The sequence below is a fragment of the Diabrotica virgifera genome, chromosome 5 (genome assembly GCF_917563875.1).
Source record: "Diabrotica virgifera virgifera chromosome 5, PGI_DIABVI_V3a".
Lineage (NCBI taxonomy): Eukaryota > Metazoa > Arthropoda > Insecta > Coleoptera > Chrysomelidae > Diabrotica > Diabrotica virgifera.
Window position 1 is genome coordinate 177,539,467 of NC_065447.1, and position 25,360 is coordinate 177,564,826.

The 25,360-nt window shown below is 33.6% G+C and overlaps 1 protein-coding gene across 2 annotated transcripts in view; it reads right to left on the reverse strand.

The window, feature by feature from the left end:
• Positions 1-21,321, reverse strand: part of LOC114334629 (glucose dehydrogenase [FAD, quinone]-like) — a 65,850-nt gene extending 44,529 nt beyond the window's left edge. The window contains exons 1-4 of one of the 2 annotated variants that reach the window (XM_028284713.1): positions 21,146-21,321; positions 3,684-3,954; positions 525-546; positions 268-475 (exon numbers count right to left, since the gene is read on the reverse strand). In XM_028284713.1, the coding sequence (XP_028140514.1) occupies positions 268-475; positions 525-546; positions 3,684-3,954; positions 21,146-21,269 (625 nt within the window). In that variant the 5' untranslated portion in view covers positions 21,270-21,321. The other variant, XM_028284712.1, reaches the window with a different exon arrangement.
• Between the last annotated feature and the right edge of the window lie 4,039 nt (positions 21,322-25,360).

The window sequence follows — 25,360 nt, forward strand, 5'->3', positions numbered from 1 at the left end:
AGTGACAGCACTAATAGTGTATATTTATCACTTAGGTAACTATATTAAATGTATAAGTTAGAAGTTGTCTCTATATTAGTTTTGTGTTGTTGCAGCGAAAGTCGTCTATTATATTTTATGATCTTTGGTTGCCGCTCTTGATGTTTTAAGAATCTTTCACAATTTTTTTTTAAATGAACACAATGACATAATACATAAATCAGCGATCAATAGTCTCAGGTAACCATTAAATTTTTCTTATGTTTATTGCTTATAGTTCACACTTACCCAATTGTTCTTTGCCATCCGGATCGTTTTGAGAATAGCCAAGTTCTTCTCCAGCTTTTATAAACAAGTCCACTAAGGGGGATTCCCAGCCAGGAGGTTCTATGTTCAAGGGTCCGTCATTACTGTGATAACCTGCATCAATATCGGTACATTTTTCACAATTTTCAGATTTTTTGAAAAAAGGCAGAACGTCGTCGTAACTCCAGCCATTGTTTCCTAAAGCAGCCCATTCGTTATAATCTTCTCTAGAAAAATATAAATATTTTATGAAATAAAAAACTATATTATTATTTTATTATAAATATAATAAATATATCTTAACATTATATAGATAATATTAAATATTATTATCAAAGCTGAGTTTCTCGCTCCTTGCGCGACCATGGTGGGGGTACATGAAACGATGCCAGCGTGAGTAGCGGCGAAATATGACAATTTTAGCGAATCCTTGTAATGTCATTGTTTGACATCAGTTTCATTCATTAACTTTAATAATTTATTATTAAAATTGCTTTAAAAACCGGCTATTTAATTTCAGAGTTCTTAAAAATTTCAATATATTTAATATCAAAATTAAATACATTAAACTGCCCAAAAAATAAATCAAACTTATAAATTCAGATTTTTCTACTCTTTTGAAATGTGCAAATGGATTTTCAAATATTTCAATATACAGGGTGTTGTTTCAAGGTCATAACTACTTCTTTCTTTTTGTTAATCGGGACCTGGATTTTCCTTGTGATTACTAAATGGGTCGTTCCAATTTAGGAAATAAGAATGCATTATTTTTAAAATTAGTATTTGTTCATTAACTTTAATAATTTTTTATTAAGAGTGAATAATACCTGCTTTTTAATCTCAGAGTTCTTAAAAATTTCAATATACCTAATTTCAAAATTAAAGTCATTACATTGTCTGGCCCGAAAATTGAAGTGAACCATTAAACTTAGTTTTTATGATCTTTTTAAATAGGCAAACTGATTTTGAAAATTTCAATATACAGGGTGTTGCTTCAAAAGCACAATGAATTTATATATCTTTTAGTCCTTACCTGGTTTTTTCTTGTGATTACTAGTTGGGTGGTTTGGGTTATAAATGAGACATATGTGTTCCAAATATCAAAAAAATATAGAGTGCTTCTAAAGTTATAGGTCCAGAAAAATGGACAAAATCGATAAAACACCTTTTAGCTCGGTTATAAAAATCGGCGAGGCAACTAATGGAGTACCTACATCTAGACATCAGTGACCTGGAGTCACAAATCAAGTATTTCCATTGTTTTTCCCATTGTTTTCAGTCTGGTAGGATGTAGAATAACATTTTTGGGGGTTGTTTTATGTGCTATTAGATTAAAAACTTAGTTTTTTTTTCATTCCCCAATTAAACATACTGTATAAGTAAGTGCCAAGACACAATCTCAAACAATATATTGCATTTAAAATGGTTTTTCTCAAAAGTACTTCACTGGATAATATGTCGTTTTTAAAATGACCAAATCATAATATACAGTGATGAGCACGCTAATAACCGGCAAAATAGCATAAAAGATGGAAAACGTATTAAGTTTTGAGATAAAAAGAAATAAAACTAGTCGAGCTGGGAAATTTAGCGATATTAACATATTAATTTATACACACACCGGCAAAATTAGCCGAACACCTTAAAAATGGGACATGTTTGATGTCTCGAATTTCCTAAACCTGTTGTCCGATTTGATAGATTCTTTTAGTTTGTTATAGCCTTATTAGTTAAGAATATCATTGTAATAATATTGTTGTTAGACAGGTAAATGTCATTTTATACCGGGTGTTACAATCATACTGTGTTTTTTTCTTAAAGTTCGGAACACCCTGTGGAATATTCTAGCATATGTAAAATATTAAAATGAACACTCGATTATAGACTTAGGCTTTCTTAACATTTTATTTTTTGATTCATTTGCTTATGTTGGAAAATAAACAAGTTATGTGCTTTAACATCTAGCCATGTTTTTATCAATAAATCCTCATAGTAGGGGAGGAAAGTATGCTAAATTTGCAGTTACTCGAGCGTTATGGGGACCTATTGGATTGTGTAAGAGTAGGTCCTAAAACCAAAAAAAAGTTAAGTTAAGTTTTCCATAAAGTGTGGGATTCTCCATTTTTTATTTTAATTTTCCATTTCCACCAATCGTTTTTTCCGATTATAGCGACATCTATCCATAATTGGAAAAAATGTTGCGAATAAAAGTTGCTTATTTTTACGTCAAGGATCCAAATTTGCAATAAAATTGGGGGCTCCTATTAAAGATTTTAACCCTACCTCCGTGGGGGGTCTTACGTGGTGCCATTCGGTAGATTTTTGAAATTATTGAATAGGTGTATTTTGCAGTTTTACGATCTGTACGTTCGTATTTAAAATTTTTAATTTACCCCCACCCCACTCCGTGGGGTGTCACGAGTTCCCACGGTGGTGGGGTGGGGATTTAATTTAAAATCTTAAATACGAGCCCTCAATTTTTATTGCAGATTTGGATTCTTTACGTAAAATTAAGCAACTTTTATTCGACACATTTTTTCGAATTATGGTTTCAAATGGAAAATTAAATTAAAAAATGAAAAGTCCCCCACTTTATGGAAAACTTAACTTAACCTTTTTTGATTTTAGCACATACCCTTCACAATCCAATAGGTCGTCATAACGCTCGAGTAACTGCAAATTAAGTATATTTTCCTCCCCTACTAAGAGGATTTATTGATGAAAAACATGGATAGTTGTTAACGCACATAACTTTTTTATTATCTCACATAAGTAAATGAATCAAAAAGAAAAATGTTAAGAAAGCCTCAGTCTACAATCGAGTATTAATTTTAATATTTTACATATGCTAGAATATTCCACAGGGTGTTCCAAACTTTAAGAAAAAAACACAGTATGATTGTAACACCCGGTATAAAATGATATTTACCTGTCTAGCAACAATATTATTACTACGATATTCTTAAATAATAAGGCTATAACATACTAAAAGAATCACTCAAATCGGACCAGTGGTTTAGGAAATTCGAGACATCAAACATGTCCCATTTTTAAGGTGTTCGGCTAATTTTGCCGGTGTGTGTATTATATTGATTGTTTCCCACCTTTAAACGTATCGGTCGAGTTTGGCAACTACCACTGTCACAGTGACAGTTTTAGTTGACATACTCCTCTGATACGTGTAAAGCTGGGAAACAATCAATATAATGTAAATTAATAGTTATATAAATATATAGTTAAATAAAGTTAATATCGCTAAATTTCCCAGTTCGACTAGTTTCTTTTCATTTTATCTCACAACAACAATACGATTTCCATCTTTTTTGATATTTTGCCGGTTATTAGCGCACTCATCACTGTATAGTTCCTAAGTTAAGTATAAGTTCCAAGAAACTTACTTATTTCCCCTGTTATAGACCATAAAATTGGTAACAGACGTTCCACCAACGGCCTTTCCATTAGCTATCAGGCACGTTCCATCAATGGTACTCAGACATGCGTTTGGCTGTTTTTCAGTTTTAAACCCCCAGTCGTAGGGGTATTTTGACTGAAACCAAGCGGTGATGGGAATGTCGTTTAAAAAGTTTTCATTGATACCAGCTTCAAGAGCTAGAACTGTCCAGTTCGGGTTAGCTGACAGTCGGTTTGCTACCACACTACCCGCAGATCCTAAAAACAAGGACAATAATTTATCATTGGTAATTTTATGTTATAAATCATGCAATATGTTATTTATTGTCAAAAAATACCCATTATACCGATCTGAGTGCTTAAATAATTCATCATCATCATCATCATCATCATCATCATCATGCAACCTCTTCTGTGCACTGCTGGACATAGGTCTCTCCCATTCTTCGCCACTCTTCACGGTTCTGTGCTTCTTGTTGCCATTTCTTGGATATTCGGTTAATGTCGTCAATCCAGCGTGTTGGTGGTCGTCCTCTGCTGCGTTTGTCTTCTCATGGGCGCCAGTCAATTAGTTTTCTGGTCCATCTTGAGTCTTTCAGTCGCGCTATGTGACCTGCCCAATTCCATTTCAGCTTGGCTATACGTTCAACGACATCAGTGATACCTGTTCTTTTCCTTAAGTCTTGGTTCCTTGTTTTGTCTTTTTTTATCACGCCGAGAATCGATCTTTCCATACGCCTTTGTGCCACTTGCATTTTTAGTGCTGTTGTTTTTGTGAGCGTGAGAGTTTCTGCTCCCGGCTTCGTATGTCATTATAGGAAGAACGCATTGGTCAAATGTCTTCCAGCTATCGGGATGTTGCTCTTAAAGGTGTCTTTTAGTGAACCATACGCCACCTAAGCAAATGTTATTCGTTGTTGAAATTCGCAAGTCTGATTGTCCTTGCCTATTCTGATTTCATGACCGAGATATAATATGTACTTTTCTGTCAATTCTACCACTTGATTTTGGATGGTTAGGTGTTCGCTGGGAACTAAATTTGTCATAAATTTGGTCTTGCTGATGTTCATTTTAGAGCTATTGTTGAAGATACGTTTTCTAATTCTGGTAGCATTGGTTGTGCTTCACCCAGATCTTCGGTAATAAGTACTATATCGTCGGCAAAACGCAGATGATTGAGCATTTCTCCATCTATTTTTATTCCCCTATTTTCTCACTTTAGCATTTTAAAGGCGTATTCGAGGACCGCTATAAATAATTTAGGTGAGAGAGTGTCGCCCTGTCTCACACCTCGCTTGATATGAATTTCTCTGGTAGTATCATGTAGTTTTACACGCATTGTGGCGTTTTGGTATAATGTTTGCACTAACTTTGTAAACCGGTAATCTATTCTACTATTGTTCAGAGCAGTTATAATGCTGTCTAATTCCACAGTGTCGAAGGCTTTGTGAAAGTCTACGAAGATAAGTACCAGTGGTCTGTTATATTCTATCGACTTTTCTATTAAGGTTTTTACTGTTTATAGGTGATCGTTTGTTCCGAATTTTGAGCGGAATCCAGCTTGTTCTCGGGGTTGGTAGAAATCTATTTTTTTTCTAGTCCTGTCGTAATGATTCGGGTAAACATTTTTTAAACATGCTGGAATAATTATTAAGAGATAAAAAATATAATTTTTTCTTATTTAATCTAGAGACATCGAAAAATAATGAGGAGCGACGCGAAATTCCCCATTTACAAGCATGCGAGTCTTCATCAATTTGTTGTTTGTATACATTTTAGATAAATGTCTACAATATTCTGGAATATACCAGATAGCTTCCTTTTTTTGACGAAATGCCCCTGAAGATTCTGTAAGAGCGAAAGTACTTGGGCGAGATTTAGTAAATAACTGTGCTGGATATGCGCCTTTTATTTCTAAAAAATTGATTAAGAGTTAAACTTAGAACTAAACAAAAATTGAAAAACATAAACATAGACGGTTACGTTTCGATTAAATTCGAGTCTCTTACTCTCCTCTGACCCGTGTTTATAGGTCTACTCATCATCAGAGAGGCTCGCAAGAAGACTAAACTGAATCAATACGCACCTACTGCGACTGGTTGGTAAATATATTGAAATATGATATACATGTTACCGACCAAACCGGGTTTCAGGACAAACTAGTTTGGCCTAGGCCAAACTGGTTTGTCCTGAACGCGTTAGGATAAACTAGTTTGACCTAGGCGAGATTTAGTAAATAACTGTGCTGGATATGCGCCTTTTATTTCTAAAAAATTGATTAAAAGTTAAACTTAGAACTAAACAAAAATTGAACAACAAACATGGACGGTTACGTTTCGATTAAATTCGAGTCTGTTACTTTCCTCTGACACGTGTTTATAGGTCTACCCATCATCAGAGAGGCTGGCAAGAAGACTAAACTGAATCAAAACGCACCTACTGCGACTGGTTGGTAAATGTATTGAAATATGATATATATGTTACCGACCAAACCTGATTTCAGGACAAACTAGTTTGGCCTAGGCCAAACTGGTTTTTTCTGAACGTGTTAGGATAAATTAGTTTGGCTTAGGCCAAACTAGTTTATCCTGATAATAATACGGAGACTGCAGGACCCACTAATAGTACGGCCTAGTATAAACATTATAGTATACCTACAAAGCCAAAATAAATAAATAGACTGAATAAAATATTCTGTTGTTGTAAAATAACCATTTTTATTAAAATGATAACGAATCGTCGTTAAAATTAATGGAGAATTAGTAATACAAACACTCATATCATAAAAAATATATGTGCTTTTTATAAATAGGGCAGTCAATGAGGGTATTTGGCTCCGAATTCCATCCTACTACATCGATTTACTTGATATTTTCACAGTAAGTAGGGAATAGCTCGAGAAACAAAGTCTACCTATGCCGATGTGCTCTTTTATCTTGGGGCTGGTTCCCACCCCTTCTCGGAGGTGAAAATGTTTTGGTTAAAATAGCCACGGAAGTGGCTAGAGAACCTAATTTTAAGCAAAAACTGTTCTATAATTATTTTTTGAAAACTCAATATTTTGAATAAAATTAACATGAAGTAAAACTCCCTAGTGTAGTTGGTATATTTAATAAAAATTATAAAATTTTTTAAAAATCCAAAATATTTTTCAATATTTTGAGTTATTCGTGGTTGAAAATTGGCCATTTTCATTGAAAAATGACACCTTTTCGGAAGGATTTTTGCGAATATCATAAAAACTATGCATCTAACAAAAAAAAACTATATAAAATATTTCTGTAGGTTATAACAAAACAAAGAGATTCGTTTCTTCATAAATCTTCTAGTTAAAATACAAAGAGGGGTATGGTAGGTAAGAAGAGTTTGTTTTTTTGCTGCATGCTCAAATCGGTGTATTCAACTTGAAATAACAGAGAAACTGTCGATTTTAGGTGTATAATGCTGTGCTCTGTGCGTAAAGCGAGTTAAGTCCAAAAATGGTCGAAATTAGCCAATGCACTATCTGTATATTAGAATTTGATATCTACATGTGTGTATAATTTGTCAAGTCCAATTCCATTTCTAAACTGAGATATTCATTTTTCACAAATGAAAAACAATCTGTGCAAAGCGTGTTAAGTCCTGAACTTAGACGCATGATTATTTAAGAAACAGGAAGACTCAGTGTATTAAGTCTCATAATTTTGAAACTTAACACAATGTACACTAATGAGTTATTAAATTAACACTCTGTGCGCCACGCGACGTTGCAAACTTTAAACGCGTTTATCTAAAAACGGTGTTTTAGGACTTAACTCTCTTTACGCACAGAGCACAGAATGATACTAATAACTTTTGTAGTGCTTGAAAAGACCTTTAAAAATAGCAATACTAAATGTCGATTACATTCAAAATAAGCGAGATATGCTGCAAAAAAAATTGATGAGTAATGCATTTTAAGAAAAAATACGAAGTTTATTTAACCCCTCATCCACCAGAATTGAAATACATCGTTTTCCTTCTAGAATACTTTTTATTATAGTGTTATTTCTATGTTTAAAAAGTTGGACTGGATTCAGATGAATGGTTTAAAAAAAATAAGATCAAATTTACAGCGCATTTTTAAATTTTCTTAAAAATCTTCCTTTTCCTCCATGTAACTCGAAAAAGATAAGAGATACGAAAAAAATCCACAGAAAAATGTAGAGCTTTTTCAAATAAAAATTTCCTTTCTATTTTTTATTACTGTATCTCCTATCATTTTCATGCTACATGGAGAAAAAGAAGATCTATTTTTTCAAAAACCATTCATTTTAAACCCGTCCAACTTTTTGAACATAGAAATAACACTATAATAAAAGGTATTGTAGAAGGAAAACGATGCATTTACATTTTGGTGGATGAGGGTTAAAATTACTTCTCATTTTTTCTTAAAATACATTAGTTATCAATTTTGTTTGCAGCATATCTCGCTTAGGTTTAATGTAATGAACCTTTAGCATAGCTCATTTTAAAGGTCTTTTCAAGTACTACAAAAGGTATTAGTAGCCTTATACACCTAAAATCGACCGTTTCTCTGTTATTTCAAGTTGAATACACCAATTTGAGAATGTACCAGAAAACAAACTATTTTCACCTACCATATCTCTTTTTGTATTATAACTAGAAGATTTATGAAGGCAAGTATCTCTTTGTTTTTTTTGTAACCTACAAAAATATATATTTTGTAGTTAGATGCATAGTTTTTAAGATATTCGCAAAAAACCGTTCGAAAAGGTATTATGTTTCAATGAAAATGGCCAATTTTTAACCACGAATATCTCAAAAAGTATTGTTTTCAAAAAAAAATTATAGAACAGTTTTTGCTTAGAATTAGGTTTTTTAGCGAATTCCGTGGTAATTTCAACCAAAAATTTTCAACCCCTAAAAAGGGGTGAGAACTACCACCAAGATAAAAACACACATCGTCATAGGGTAGACTTTGAATTAGGAGATAAGTAGAGGCTAGACTCAAAATTTCATTAAAATCCATGCAGTAGGATAGAATTCGGAGGTAATATTCTATTCTTACTCCCATTGACTGGGGTAAAAAGCAATAATTTATAGCTCAATTATAAAATTTTTTACTTATTTTTCCATAAAGTGTTCTTCTTCTTCTTATTTAGTTTATTGGCCTCCACCTACTTGGTTCCATGGAGTGTTTTGGTGACACTTAGACTTACGGAGTATAATAATTGCTTTTTTGCATTTGCGTCTATTAGTATAGTATTGTTGATCCAAAAGATCGCATAACCCAGACATCCAAAGTGAAAGTTATCCTTCAACACCAAATTGTTCTATATGGTCCACACAATGTCCAGAAAAAAGTCACACCATTTTGAGCGTCGGGTTTGGGGGGGAGAGGGGGGAGAAATCGGTAAATTCGTAGTTTTTTAAGTTTTTCGCCAATATTTCTAAAACTGTGCGGTTTAGCATGAACAACCCTCTATACAAAATTGTTCTACATTAATTTGAAATAAAAAAGGCCCTATGCATAATCTTTCTATAATGAATGGTTCCAAAGTTACGGAGGTAGTATAGTATAACTGGTCCAAAAAAAGGCCTAACCCAAACATCCAAAGTAAAAGTTTTCCTCCAACACCAAAATGTTCTATATTATGGTCCACATATTGTTCAGTAAAAAGTTACACCATTTTGAGCGTCCGGTTTTGGAGGGAGATGGGAGAGAAGCCGGTAAATTAGTAGTTTGTTTTTTTAAGTTTTTCGTTAATATTTCTAAAACTGTGCTTTAGTGTAAACAATCTTATATACCAGAATGTTCTACATGAAATTTAAAACAAAAAATGTTCTATACATAATTCTTATAAAATCAACGGTTCCAGAGTTATGGATGGTGAAAAGTCGAGCTTTTCGATACTTTTTATATTTTTTGGGCAATATTTATGATATAACTATACCAAAAACCCAGACATCCAAAGTGAAAGTTATCCTCCAACACCAAATTGTTCTATATGATCCACATAATGTTCAGAAAAAAGTCACACTATTTTGAGCGTCGGGTTTGGGGCAGAGAGGGGGAAGAAAACGGTAAATATAAAAAGTATCAAAAACCTCCAGTTTTCACCCTCCGTAACTCTGGAACCGTTGATTTTATAACAATTATGTATCAACCTTTTTTGTTTTAAATGTCATATAGAACAGTTTTCTATAGAACATTCCTTACGCTGGAGCATAGTTTTAATAAACTTAAAAAAACTACTAATTTACCGACTTCTCCCCCATCTCCCCCCCAAACCGGACGCTCAAAATGGTGTAACTTTTTACTGAACAATATGTGGACCATATAGAACAATTTGGAGTTAAAGGAAAACTTTTACTTTGGATGTCTGGGTTAGGCCTTTTTTGGACCAATTATACTATACTACCTCCGTAACTTTGGAACCGTTCATTTTAGAAGGGTTATGCATCGGGCCTTTTTTATTTCAAATTGAATGTAGAACAATTTTGTGTAGAGGGTTGTTAATGCTAAACCGCTTAGTTTTAGAAATATTGACGAAAAATTAAAAAAACTAGGAATTTGCAGATTTCTCCCCCCTCTCCCCCCCAAACTCGACGCTCAAAATGGTGTGACTTTTATGAACATTATGTGGACCATATAGAACAATTTGGTGTTGGAGGATAACTTTCACTTTGGATGTCTGGGTTTGGGTCTAACTATACCATACTATATTTTTGTGCAACAGTTTTTGTTCCAGCTGCAATTGACAAAATCTTGTCCGATCCAACCTAATCTCTCGTAGCTGCAAACCTTATATTAGCGGTATTTTAGAGATAATGTATCTAACTTTTTGGGGTATTCATGCCTCTAAAATGTTTTTAATTGTTTTCAGATCAGAATTCGACATTTGCCATCAAACTTTTTTAGAGGTAGTAGATATAAGCTAAGGCACTGAAATACCGTTAAGGGTTGCAGTGACGAGAGGTTGAGCTGGATCTGGACAAGGTTTGTCAAATGTAGCAGCAACAAAAACTATTCCACTAGCAGATCCAAGAGCGAGAAGGCAATGATAATCCGCAATTCTAAGTGTCACCAAAACACTATATGGAAAAATAAATAATAATAATAATTTATAAACATTTTCAATTTCTTTGCAACACGAAAATGCAGCAGCTGCATAATACTCTGGTTAAATCGGAGAGTGCAGGAAGAGTCTATACCGGTTTTGGAGGTCTTTTCCCCCTCATCAGTAGTCCCATATCCTCTTCTCTCCGATTTCCCCAGGTATCATACTTTGGGCCTTCCCTAATTGCAAAGAAAGAAATGTCACGGATGAACTAGGGCCATCTACCAAAAAACAAAGTAAGTTATCAATCGAAGTAGCACAGAAAACGACAATAAATTCGTTTCCATACCATCATATTGACAACAGGTGGAATACTTTCTTTGGTTGCACCTCCTGAGATTTTCAAAATTTATAAAGGAGGTGTTTTTCTGTGAGGTCCTCCCCTCCGCCTTCCGACATGCTTCTTTTATGTTTTGCCCGAAGATAAGTCTATTGTCAAAGGTAAGTCCTAGGTACCTGACTGTCCTTTGGGGTCTTTTTTGGGAGCCTTGATATTCGAATACTATGGCTTTTTTTTCTTGCTCCCCTCAAGATAATTATTTCTGTCTTCTCTCCTGCTAATTTTAAATCATTTTTCTCAATGCACGCCGCAGTCGTCCTGATTGCTCTATTTACTTTATCTTTTATACCCCAGTTCATATCATCTTCGACTAGTAAGGCTAGATCGTCCGCGTATGCAATCGCTCTAACTCCTCTGTTCTTGTGAATTTCTAGTACCCCGTTGTATAATTTATTCCAAAGTAAGCGTCCCAGGACTGACCCCTGAGGTACTCCCGCGGTCATTTCTTTCTTTTTCTTCTTCGATATGCATACGGATCTTTCGGATAAGTAGTCCTTTATTATGTTGGACATGTATTTTAGAGCCCCAAATTCGACGATTCGGTCTATTATGATGCCCCAATTTGCCGAGTTTAAAGCATTTTTTATGTCCAACAAAACAAGAACCATCCATATTTTCTTACTTGCCTTAGCCGCGTCCCTTATCCAGGTTGCGGCATCGACAGTCGATCTACCTTTTCTAAACCCGTATTGTTGATTAGACAGAACTCTCTCCTCTTCCAACATGTCTTCTTGATAAGTCTTTCATAGAACTTACCAAGGCAGTCCAGGAGGCATATTGGCCGATAAGAACTTGGTGAATCTGGTGTTTCCCAGGCTTCAGGAGTAGAACCAAGTTCGCTTCCTTTAAGTCCCTGGGAAACTCTTGCCTGTGCCGTAGATCATTACCTATTCTTCTGATCAAACATGGTTTCTCTGTCGCTATAATCTTTATCGCCTCTGGTGGCGGCCCGTCAGGGCCGGGAGCTTTCCCTGTCTTCATTTCCTGACCAGCGGTTTTTATTTCTTCTTCTGTGAACTCCTCGACCATCGTTGGAAATACCTTGGTGAAGTTTTGAATTTCTTTGGTTGGGACAGCTGATTTCATCCGCTGATCTTCATCCAGTCTATATGGGGCGAGTATCTTCAGCGCCTTCATTGTGATCTTATACGCATCGCTCCATATATCTTCATCTAGTGCTTTTATAAGGGTCTGCCACTTTTCTTTTTTCTCTTGTTTTATTTTCTTATTTAGTGGTCCTAGGCCAAACTAGTTTATCCTATCGCGTTTAAGACAAACTATTTTAGCCTAGGCCAAAACTAGTTTTTCCTAACACGTTTAGGACAAACTAGTTTGTCCTGAAATCGGGTTTGGCCGGTAACATATATACCAACACATGTCTTTAGCTACCTCTAACGAGAAAAGATGAAGTGAGTGTCGATAACGATTAAAGTAAACTGTAAAACCCAGGCTTAATCAAGCGGGCGATGCTCGGAATCTATTTCATTAATGCATTAATGTCCAACTGGTACATTATTTGACAAATAATGACATGGTTTCGAAGTCAGTTATTAGGGCATTAAATTTAAATAACTAGTTAAATACTGTCAAGTTGACAAATAACAACCCAAGTTAAACTATGGTTACCATAATTACGTTACGACTATTGCTGGTAAATGTACTTATTTGAAAACAAATTTAATCAAAATTCATTCAAATTTTTTGCATATAAAGAATAATTTAGTCGGACATTAGGTGTTGAAGGCACCACGGGTGTTATAGATAATAACGCCTCGGGTCAAAAGCCCTCGGTATATACAGAGCCGTGCGGTACATCTTTTTAATATGATGCAAGTCTTCAAAATGCCGCCCCTTAAATATAATTAAAACTTAACTTTTATTTTTAATAAATGCAACTGCACAAAATGAACACACTTTTATTTTAAAAACAAAACATCATTTAAATTAAATGAAATACGTATTAACATTAAATCACATTTAAAAAAAAATTACAGTTTTACCCTTCTGACTTTAATTTTGGCAAATTCGTCAATCAGATTGTAGTCTAAAGTAGCAGCTAGTGAGGACTCTATTGAAATGAGTGCTAATTTTTTTAGGTTTGTTTGTCGTATGGAGCTTCGTAATAGTTTTTAATAATTTTTTATTTTAAAAAACTTCTTTCCCCACTAGCTACCGAGACAGGGAGTGTTAATAAAATTCTTAGCGACACAACTACATCAAAACTTCTAAAGGATTCATGGAGTATAATATTATCATTTGGAATATATCACGCAATAGGGCTTTTCATGGATTGTCATTTGTTTCGAGCTTCTGTTATGTGTCACATAATATTAATATATCTACGTCATACGTCTTTGGTTTGCATCAATGGTTTGTATCATTGATATACCAATAACGTATGACGTAGATATATTAATATTATGTGCCACATGACAGAAGCTCGAAACAAATGACTGTGAATGAAAAGCCCTATTCTTTTAGAAGATCATTTCCCTGTATATTCCATTCTTTTTCTTTTTCTATTGAAAGTATTGAATAAAGATTCATACTACATTTTTTTAGTGTTTTATCATTTTTATTTCCGTCAATTTAAAAATATCATTAAAAATGTATTTATTTATGAATTTCTAGAAGCAAAAATCGACCAATCAAATAATTAGTGGCAATGTCTAAAATATAGATGAAAAAATTTATTTTAAATTTATCTCCTTCTGTTAAAAGCTCATCCATAGATTTTTCGTAATCAAATTGACGCTTTTTTCTCCTTGCTCGAATTAAATTATCAGCTGGAAATTCGGATCAAGATTTTCTTCAATTTCATTAGCAGTAATTTTCGTTTGGTCATAGCCAGATTGCCTGTAACTTTTATTTTTTTTATTGTTTCTGACAACCTTTTTACACAATTTTACAAATTTATAGTTACATCTTGCAACATCTTCGAGACTGAATTTATATGAAATAAAATATCATTCCCAAGAACTTTACCATATAAATTTGTAAATTTTAATATTTTTTGCTAATCCTCGTGTTTTGACTTTAGTTTCTGTATCTTTGTTGACTTCTGTTATTTCGAATACGGCATCATATATTTCACAAAATTGAAATCTTAAAGGTTTCAATGCATCTATTCGACTTGACCATCTAATATCGCTTAACGGTTTTAGAGTTAGTTGAAAAACATGGTTTTTCAGAACTTAACAACACTTTGTGGAACCAGAAAAAAAGTGTAAAGATCTTGTATAATACAAAAAAGGTTGTTGTTTCTGTAGAAGACGCTTTCACTTTTAAAACTAAGTTTGCAAAGTGGCATGTTTACTCTTTAAACTAGAGTGACACACGCCATCGGATATTTTTCAAATATTGTATTTTGCACACCCTTTGTTATCGGCACTGGGCCACGGCCCTGGGTATATACACCATTGACCGCAAGCGTTATTATCCTTATAATACCGTTGGTACCTTAATAACTACAATAGTTTACCCATCTAAATTGCTATTATTTTGTACTCTGCACCGAGTAAGAGCGTGAAACAACAAATTTAACACTTTACTATCAGCTGCAGAAGAATCAAATGAAAGTTTATAAGAATCAAATAAAATCAAATCGAATAAAACATCTAATTAATGATGACAATTAAGAAATTGCAGAAATCCAAAAACTAGCCCTAATGATAGATAATTAACACCAAATATATGAATCAAAAGTGAAAGTACCACCAAGTAAAGAAGAAAAACACCAAATCCGAATCTGAAGATATACCAGACTTAACAGAGGATGAAAAAAGAACTGTGATGAGCATTATGCGAAATTTGAGACCTCTAGATGAAGAGTGAAAGGCCCATAGCTTGGCTAAATGCTCTCATAGTATTTATGTTTAGAGATGGAAATAAATATACATAAAATCATCAATAAGCTTGTTATGAGTATTATTGTTTATAAAGATAATTATATTGGGAATAACAAAAAAATTGGATACCTAGTTATCAATCTCGAGAGCAGGTGGGTTTTAGAAAGGATTATAGCATCATAGATCATAAGTTAGTAATAAGAAAATTAATAGAAAAATTAAATGAATATAATATAACACTAAGGATAGTACTAGCAAATGCAAATGCGAAGAAGATCTAAAACATACCCAATTTGGTTTTAGAAATGCTGTGGGAACTAGGGAGGCACTTTTTGCGCTAAACATCCTATTACAAAAATGCCGTATTTGCATGTTTCGTGGACTTCGAAAAGATATTCGATAAAGTAAATCATGTAAAATAATTAACGCAAATACTAAAAAATATAGGAATATATTTTTATATAAACGTAGAACAGCAACGACTAAAATTACTTTTATGAAACTGAAATCATTTTTTTGCAATAATCATCTCAGTTTAGAACTACGACAAAGAATGATTATGTGCTATGGTTAAGTTTGCACTCTCGTATGGTGAAGAAGTGTGGAAGCTTAAAATATCGATCATGAACAGGATTTTTTTTATTTATTTACGCTGTAACCACCAGGGTTATTAGCGATCTAAAAAATATAACAAAGGTAAAGTTAGTAAAGATTACAATAATTGATACAGTCCAGAGTCTTTGATAAAACTTATTGTGTTTTTTACGTTCGTGTTGATTCCTAAGGCTTCCTTTATATTCTTTGGGATAGCGTTCATTTTCTTGTTGTTTCATATGTTTTGCACTAGTTTAATATATGCTTCACGAAGAGTGATGTTTCACAGTTTTCACACATAGGCGGCACAGTTCGCGTAAATAGGTGTGTATGTTTGCGATGCACTTCACTAATTTTCTACGCACTTAACACTTTATCTTTTATTTTCTGACTTCAGGTCATCGGAAGAAACCTCGTTAATAAGAATGGAGTCTTGGCTGAAGGATGCTAAATGGGCTAGTCTTTAGAGGAATTTACAGATGAGTCGGAATCTTCTCCCGACAATGTTGTCAGAGTTTTTATTACATCGCGTAAGCCTATGTGTTTGCCAAGTTTTCCTATTAATTTGGTGCCTTTGGTTTTCATTCTTTTGTCGGTATAATATGGATGTAAGTCCGATAGAAACTTCATAAGTGCATGAGAGTCTTCTGAATATAATTTTGTTACGCTGATTATGTCTTTTGCTCCTTTTATATTTTCGAATAGATCCACTACTTGATTGAAGCTTAGTAATTGCATTTTGCTTTCTACATATTCTCTAACTGGTTCTAGTAATGTTTGAAGATTTGATGTCTCATCTGTTAAGTTCTTGTCATCAGTTTTGGTTTTTTTCTTTAATTGAAGCTTAGGTTTTTCGAAGTTGTCTTCGGTGGGTGGTGAGATTGTATCTTCTAAGATTTTTTTCCTGTTGCTTTGTTCGAAGTTATCTGAGGTTCGTGAGTATTCGTGTGTGTATTTTTATTTGCAGGTAAGTGTTGGCTTGTTTCAGGTGAGGTTGATTTTTGTGTTTGGGTATTAGAGGATGACTCAGACGATGTAGGTGTTGCGATTGTAGTGTTAACTGAAGAAGTGGTCACATATGTGTAGGAATGGGTTTATTGATAAATGTGGGATGACTACCGTTTGTGATGTGGTTTGAGAAGGCTTAATAAGTGTGGAGGGAGTGGTATTTGAAATTGTCGGAGTATTTACACTGCATTATCATTGTAAGGATGGTTATGAGGGGAAATATTTGGACAATTAGCTGCCTGGTGTCCAGTTAATTTGCATTTGAAACATGTTTCGTTTTGGGTTATAAATATGCGGTATGATGTTTGTTCTAACTCGATGATAAAAGATTCAGGTAATACATGGTTGTCTGGCAAAGGTGAAATGAAAATTTGTCGTCGGAAGCTTAGAATATGACTGAAAGCAGGATTGGTTGCTCCTATTCGTAGGTATGATATATCTGAGAGAAGATTTAGACCTAGTTTTATTAATTCGTCTTTAATTATGTTAGAAGGTATACTTGGACATACACCGGACAGAATTAAGCGGACTGATGAAGTTATTAATCTTCTTGCTTCTAGTATATTTCCATTTACTTTATCTTCTTTGTTTCTGCTATGAATTTATCTACTAAGTTTTTAGATGATAGATATATGCATATTCTACCGTTTGATATATGGGATGCGAAAATTATATTTCTTGATTGTATATGCTGACTCAATCCTTCAAGATAGTCATTAATTGTACAATTCTCTAGAGTGTTAAATAAAATAGCTTGTTCTCTGTCTGGGGTTAATATATTGCGTGGTTGGCTAACTGCTTTTGAATATGATGCAATTTGTTGCGGTTGACTTGAGGATGACATCTTTTAAATTTATTTAAAATCTAACATCTTAACGGTGATGTTTTATAATTTTCGCTGCGATATCCGTTCATGGAATTGGATAATATAAAGATAATTGTCGTGATTTATTGAAACATTCAAACCCAAATAGACCCAAATAATAAATTTTGTCTACTCACAATCAAAACATTCCGTATACAAATCACTTTTCACTAGTAGTTTTTACTTTAATTACTTTTAAATTTGTTTCTGTAATTACTATTTAACTAGCACGATAATTGAGTACCAAAAATACGTGTTACTTGGTCGCTTGCTGAACATCGAATGCATGAACAGGATTGAAGCATTAAAAATGTGGATTCATAGACGGATGCTGCAGATACCTTAGACAGCAAGAAAAACTAATGAAGAAGTACTAAGGAGGGTCAACAAAGATAGAGAACTCCTATAGACTGTTAAAAACCGGAAAATGTCTTATCTGGGACATATAGTGCGTGGAAATTGATGTAAAATATTGCAACTGATCCTTAAAGACAAAATAGAGGGCCTTAGATATGTAGGACGAAAACAAGATTCTTGGTTAAAAAATATTCTGAATGAACTCAGATATCAAATGCAGGACACTTAATTCATATTGCAGAAGATCGAGAAGACTTCGCAATAATAGTGATCGCTATCGTCGGATAATAATTCTGATATGGCACATGAAGAAGAAGAAGAAGAAGGATAGCAATGGTAGACTATCAGAAAGCATTTGACTCCATAGAAATATGGACTCCATGGAAATATGGAAAGTAGGCATAAAACAGTCCATCTCGATATTTGGCAGTAGTTATTGGATTTTAAGGAAATGCCGAAACAGGTCGATTTTTGATCTAAGGGGGACACATTTTTAACATCTGTTATTTGTCAACCCGATCCCTTCCACTTCCCCCACCCTTTATTTTTATAATAGGGAATATGGGTCGTGTGCTAGCTTATTTGAAAGGTTATTTAATTCTCTATTCAGTAATATTTACATCGACATAATTATTTATACAGGGTGTCCAAGAAAAATTATTTTGAATTAAATTAATTGACACACAAAGAAGAACCTATGTAATTTATTTAACTCAAAATAAATTCTACTGCTAACAAAAAACAGAAAAAAAGAATGTGTGTACTTTGTATGCACGTAAGAAGATATTTTTCTATTATATAGGTAATTTCAACGAAGTAAATATACTTAACAGGTTATTTGTATTTTATTTAAAAATTAAACTAACTTTCTTATCTACCACTTTCAAAAAATTTTTATTAAAACAACCAAAAATAAAAAAAATATGAATCGCCCAGGATTCGAACCCGCGTCATTCTAATCTCGGAGCTAACGCCCTAGCAACTACACCAGCGAGGTCCTTCTAATTGACATGTAAGTTTCGAATATAATTACACAACACGGCGACAAACAGTGTAAATATTTCATTACTTTACTACAGAGAAACACAAATCCAGAACACAAGAATTATAATAAATAATACATTTACTAAAAACACTAATATATTCTTTTATGCCTGGTTGCACCAACAGATCTTAAGCTCCAGCTTAGCTAAGCTCTACTTATAGATAGGGCCTCCTTTAATATCACTTACGTTGCACCATACTTTTGGATTCTTACCTTATTATCCATTATATCTATTATTATATTATGGTATTCTCATTGTAATATATTATAATTATATTATATTAATTCTTATGATATTCTCAACTTAAGCTTAAGATCTGTTGGTGCAACCGGGCATTAATGACTTATTTGCACGGATACAGATACATAAACACCTATCTTGAAAGATTAGCAAGGAACTACATACTGTCTGTGTGCGCAGGCACGCAGATTTATGTACAATTTTACCCTCAATCGAATCGCGCCTAAAAAAGAATATCTTCAAATATAAAAGAATAAAACACACACAAACACATTGAAAAATGCCACAAATGATTTCTGAACAATAATTGTTGCCAACAATTTTAATTAAATACGTATTTTCTGAAAAAAATTATATAATAATATATTTACAATCATAAAATCTATAAAAAAAAAAAAATAAAAAAAATAACAACTTGCTTGGGGCTTGAACCCATTTCACGTCTATCGCGCCGTACGAAAGTCGAAGCGGTTTCCCACTGCACCACATTCGCGTATACGTCATGTGGGAATATACACAAACTAAACGTTTACACCATAAACTTTTTGACATTTTGTTTATTTATATGAATTTAATCAAATTATTAGTTTAATTTTTGTCGAATTAAAATACAACAACATATAGAGTAAGAAAACGATATATCAGATGAAGATTTGTAGAAAGTTTGTTCGTAATCAGATTATAAAGCATTGCCTACTAATAGGTAACTACATTATTTTTTTTAGATTTTCCAAATAGATAGGTATGAAGATAATTTTTTATTGGAATACAACTGAAACATTTAGAATTACGTACCTGCGGCTTTTCAAAACTATTTAAAAAGTCACTATAATTATAAATTTGATTTTATTTCTGTCCTCACAACAATAAAAACTAATATATACAATATTTTTGTTTACCGATAACCTCCATATTGAACAATTATTGACAGATCATTTCAACACCCAATCAGAGCCCGTATAACGACTAATACCATACTATCGGTGTGCGCATGCGCGCAGAATAATAAAATTTCACCCTCAATATATGTTTATTTCATAAATAAACATTGTTTGTTGCTTAAATTCAATATTCAACCTACCAAGAGACAGATAGGTGGCAGCTTGAACACTGAAATCAAGCGAAAAGCAATGTTTATTTATCAAAAAAACTTTTTTTCTGTTTTGTCACAGAAGTAGAATGTATTTTGAATTGAATAAATTACATACATTCTTCTTTTTGTGCCAATTAATTTAATTAAAAATTTTTATTCTTGGACACCCTGTATAAACAATTACGTTAATATTTATATTACTGAATAAAGAATTGAATAACCTTTCAAATGAGCTAGCACACGACCCCTATTCCCTATATAAAAATAAGGGGTGGGAGAAGTGGAAGGGAGGGGGTTGACAAATGACAGATCTATGTAACGTAAAAATGTGTCCGCTTTAGATAAAAAATCGACCTGTTTCGGATTTTCCTTAAAATCTAATTACAACTGTCAAATATCGAGGTGGACTGTTTTCTTTGGCCCACACTGTATATACGATAAAAAACGATAACGCAACATCGCAAGTAACAATTAATAGTAGAAAAAATCGAAAAGATAAGAATACAGAGAGTAATTAATCAAGGAGATTATATTTTACTGAAGCTATTTGCTTTGACCATAGACGATACTTTTCGAACTAAAAAATGGAAAAACCAAGAACTTGCAATAGACGGCTAAAAACTAAACCACCGAGATAGACGAAGCAAATTATCGAATGGCATCCAACAGAACATAAGAGAACCAGAAAAAGGCCTCAAACCAGATGGACTAATGACATCAAAAGAATAACTGGTCCCGACTGAATACACATAAAAAACAAATGAACATACTTAATGGAGTCTGACATCGGACGTTATATAGATGAAATATCGGATAATAATGATATACATATCTGTAGACAAAGACCAGAGTTATGTAAAGTCAAAAATCTAAAAATCTTTATGATGGCCAAAGAAGAGGACGCAAGAAGAAAAGCATCAATTGTGTTACACTCTATACGTTTATTACACACCTGCTCCTATAACAATGAAGTCATACTTTGAGTTAACAGAGCCCAGAATATCTTGAATAATGCCTCCGTCGCTCGAAACTGCAGCTGCTAAAATAACACTCACGAATAATATAAGCTTCGTCATTTTGGTACAATACACATATTTTTTAATAACTTCTTGAGGTTTATCATCAAACACTTTATTTTATAGCAAGGTGTTCAGTTGGTTATTCAATAAGATAAAATTTTAAATAAATTTTAATTTATGATATTTTAATGATATATATTTAAATATATTTTAATATAGTACGTTTGTTTTAAAAATGTTTCTCTCAGTAGAAAAATTGTAAAGTGATATACAGCTCTGAATATTTATGTTTTAGGCAGATGTCACTACGGCATCCATATCGAGTTATTTTGTCGGAATGAAATACTAGGAGGCTTGATTTGTTTCATGTCGTTTAGAAATATCCATGTGTTACCGGCCAAACCCGATTTCAGGACAAACTAGTTTGGTATAGGCCAAACTAGTTTGTCCTGAAATCGGGTTTGGCCGGTAACACGTCCTTAGTGCGTTAGGATAAACTAGTATAGCCTAGGCCAAACTAGTTTGTCTTATCTCGCGTATGCCAAACTAGTTTGTCAGAGGCCAAACTGATTTATCCTGATATAAATACACACACTTCAGACCAAAGTATTTTGGCCTAGGCCAAACTAGTTTATCCTGATATAATAAAGACTCACACTTCTGGATAAACTACTATGGCCTAGTCTAAACCAATTTAGCAGAGTCTAAAGTAATTTAGCGAACATGTAGGGACTTTTACATGCGGGGAATTTCCAAATCACCTCCCAAAAGGGATGGCAAAAAAAATTTTACATCGATATATTGTATCATATGATATATCGAATGAAGATATTGATACATGCTATAAATCAATATCTTCTTCTTCTTCAGGTGCCATCTCCGCTACGGAGGTTGGCAATCATTATAGCTATTTTAATTTTTAAGACAGTAGCTCTAAATAGTTGTTTTGAGCTGCATCCAAACCACTCTCTCAGGTTCCTCATAAATCAATATATTCTTGTATAATTAAATAATATAAAAAAATAATAAATTCATAAAAGGATGAGGTTTTCTCCAAAAATTAAAAGAAAGGATACACTTACGAATAAAATCGATTACGAATTAATATTGTTTTCACCAATTTAGTCCTGTCGCCAGGGAGGGGGGGGGGGGGTACAAAGGCCTCCTTAATTCAGATGGACTTACCCAAGTTTTTTTATGTATTTTGACCCGTAGATTACGAATTTTTTGGGTAACAGTTGATCCGGATGTAGATAAGTTTGTTATAAACAAAGAACTTGAGGAATTACATAACAGCGATTTATCGCAAAACAAAACATTTTTGTATTTTTTGGGCGATTCTCAGCAAAAAATGGTCTTACAAGTTTTTTCGTAGGATGCATAGTTTTTGAGATAAACGCGGTTGAACTTTCAAAAAATCGAAAAAGTGCAATTTTTGAACCCGAATAACTTTTAATTAAAGAATAAAATAGCAATTCTGCTTACTGCATTTGAAAGTTCAAGTCAAATTCTATCGGTTTTGATTGTTTGCATTCCTAAAAATTAAGTTTTTATTTGTTAAACAAAGCCATAAACACACAGTGTTTCCCGTGCACAATGCATGATTTTTAAGGTATGTAATATACGTAGAAATTGTCTGTATGCGCGCTACTCCTTCGATTTCAAATGGGAAATGCATTGAAAATATCACTCAATCACTATGTGTTTATAGTTTTGTTTGACAATAAAAAAATTAATTTTTAGCAATGAATCTAATCAAAACGGATAGAATTTGACTTGAACTTTCAAATGCGGTAAGCAGAATTGCTATTTTATTTTTCAATCAAAAGTTATTCAGGTTCAAAAATTGCAATTTTTCGATTTTTTGAAAGTTAAATCGCGTTTATGTCGAAAACTATGCATTATACGAAAAAACTTGTAAAACATTTTTTGCTTAGAATGACCCAAAAAGTACAAAACAATGTTTTGTTTTGCGAAAAATCGCGGTTATGTGATTTTTCAAGTTCTTTGTTTATAACAATCTTATCGACATCCGGATCGACTGTTACCCAAAAAATTCGTGTTCTACGGGTCAAAATACATAAAAAACTTGGGTTAGTCCATCTGAATTAAGGAGGCCGTTGTACCCCCACTGGCGACAGGACTAATTTTGAAAAAATGTGAAAACATTGAATTATCCACGTCCGTCTGTCCGTTCGTCCGCCCGTCTGTGTGTCTGTCCGTAAACTCAACTCCTCCGTCATTATACCAGGAAGAATGACAAATGAGGTGTCAAATGAAAGCTTATAATCCAAGGATGGTACTTAGGTGAGAAATTTTACCTAGGCTGTCTGTCCGTCCGACCGCGAATATAACTCATATTGTTTGTTTGTTACGAATAGTTATAATTTTAATAAAAAAAATTATTTTTCCAATGCTGAATTACTGAATTACTTTCTTCGTCTTGGTTTTTCCCCATTATGAGTTTGACGTTTTCGTCTTCCATAGCGCTCTATTCTCCAGTCGCCATCTCTGGTCTCTGAGGTCTCTATCTATCACAGCATTTCCTATGTGAGTTTTCTATCTCACAGCAGGTCTTCCTCTCCGGCTTCGTCCCCGCGGGTCCCAGTCCAGTAATATTTTCGGCCACCAGTGCTCCGGCATTCTTTATACATGCCCGTACCATTTCAGGGCCCAAACTTTTACTACCACAACTTTTTTGTAATTGAGCATTCTACTTCTATTCTGTTTCATATTTCCTCTGTTCTTATTCTATCTTACCTTGCAATTTGTAGACACCTTCTCATAAACTCCAATTCAACTCTTCTGATTTTATTTCGTATTATTTTTGTCACGGGCTATTCTTCCGCTCTTGTAGGGTAATATTCAGCACTATGCCCTGAAAAATTTCGTTAGTTAGAGTGTCCCTCCATATTACTCCATGGAGTTCTTTCATGGCTTGTTTTCCCCCTACTATTTTCATTTCTATATCTTTCATACAAGTGCCATCTCGGTTTATCATTTACCCTAAATACTTAAAAGTCTTACAACTCTTAATAGTGTCTTCTAAACTTACGTTTAACTAATCTGTAATCAATTACTTTCGACTAGATTAAATTGGTTTAGACTAGGCTAAAAGAGTTTATAGTGATATAAAAACATACCCTTCAGGATAAACTAGTTTGGCCTGAAGTGTGCGTCTTTATATCAGGATAAACTAGTTTGGCCTGAAGTGTGTGTATTTATATCAGGATAAACTAGTTTTGCCTAGGCCAAACTAGTTTGTCTTGAAATCGGATTTGGCCGGTAACATATACACTCTCTGATGATCTCCAATGAGAGTGAAACTAGTAAGGGTGTTTATGGCGCTCTCTAAACGAACTGAAATATAATACGTCTCTTGGTTTATTTTTGCGGCGAACTTGGTTTCTTGGTTTCTTTCTTGGTTTTATATTTTAATTCAGATTAAATATTGTTAGCTTCACTAGATAAGAAGAAAATAATAAACATCATACAAGTGTACGCTCCTACAGCAGACAAAGACGAAGAGGAAATAGAACAATTCTATAATAACTTAGAAGAGGTGATGAGAACAACAAAGAGACAACACATTAACATAGTAATGGGCGATCTGAACGCCAAGGTAGGTCAGGGTAAAGTTGGAGAAAATGTCGGTGAATACGGCTTAGGTAATAGAAATGAAAGGGGTGATCGTTTAGTTCAGTTTTGTCAAAGCGAAGATTTAATAATAACTAATACATTCTTTAAATTGCCCCCAAGGAGACTGTATACGTGGACGTCACCTCAACACACACAAGAAAAAGTAATCAGAAACCAAATAGATTACATAATGGTGACAAAAAGATACCGTAATGCCGTGAAATCTACTAAAACTTACCCAACTGATATCGGTTCGGATCATAATCCAGTAGTATCTGTGTTAGAAGCTAGACCAAAGAAAATGAGAAAAACCATCATCCCAACGTTAGACTTAAGTCAGCTTAAAAGTGAACACCGACGACAAACAGTGCGCGAAGAAATCAACACCGACCTCAGTGTAGCAGAAATCCAAATCCGCAGAACAGACAACATAGATGAAAAACTGAAGTATATAAACACTATAATAAGAACTACGGGAAAGAAACACCTAACCAAATCTCCAAAGAAAC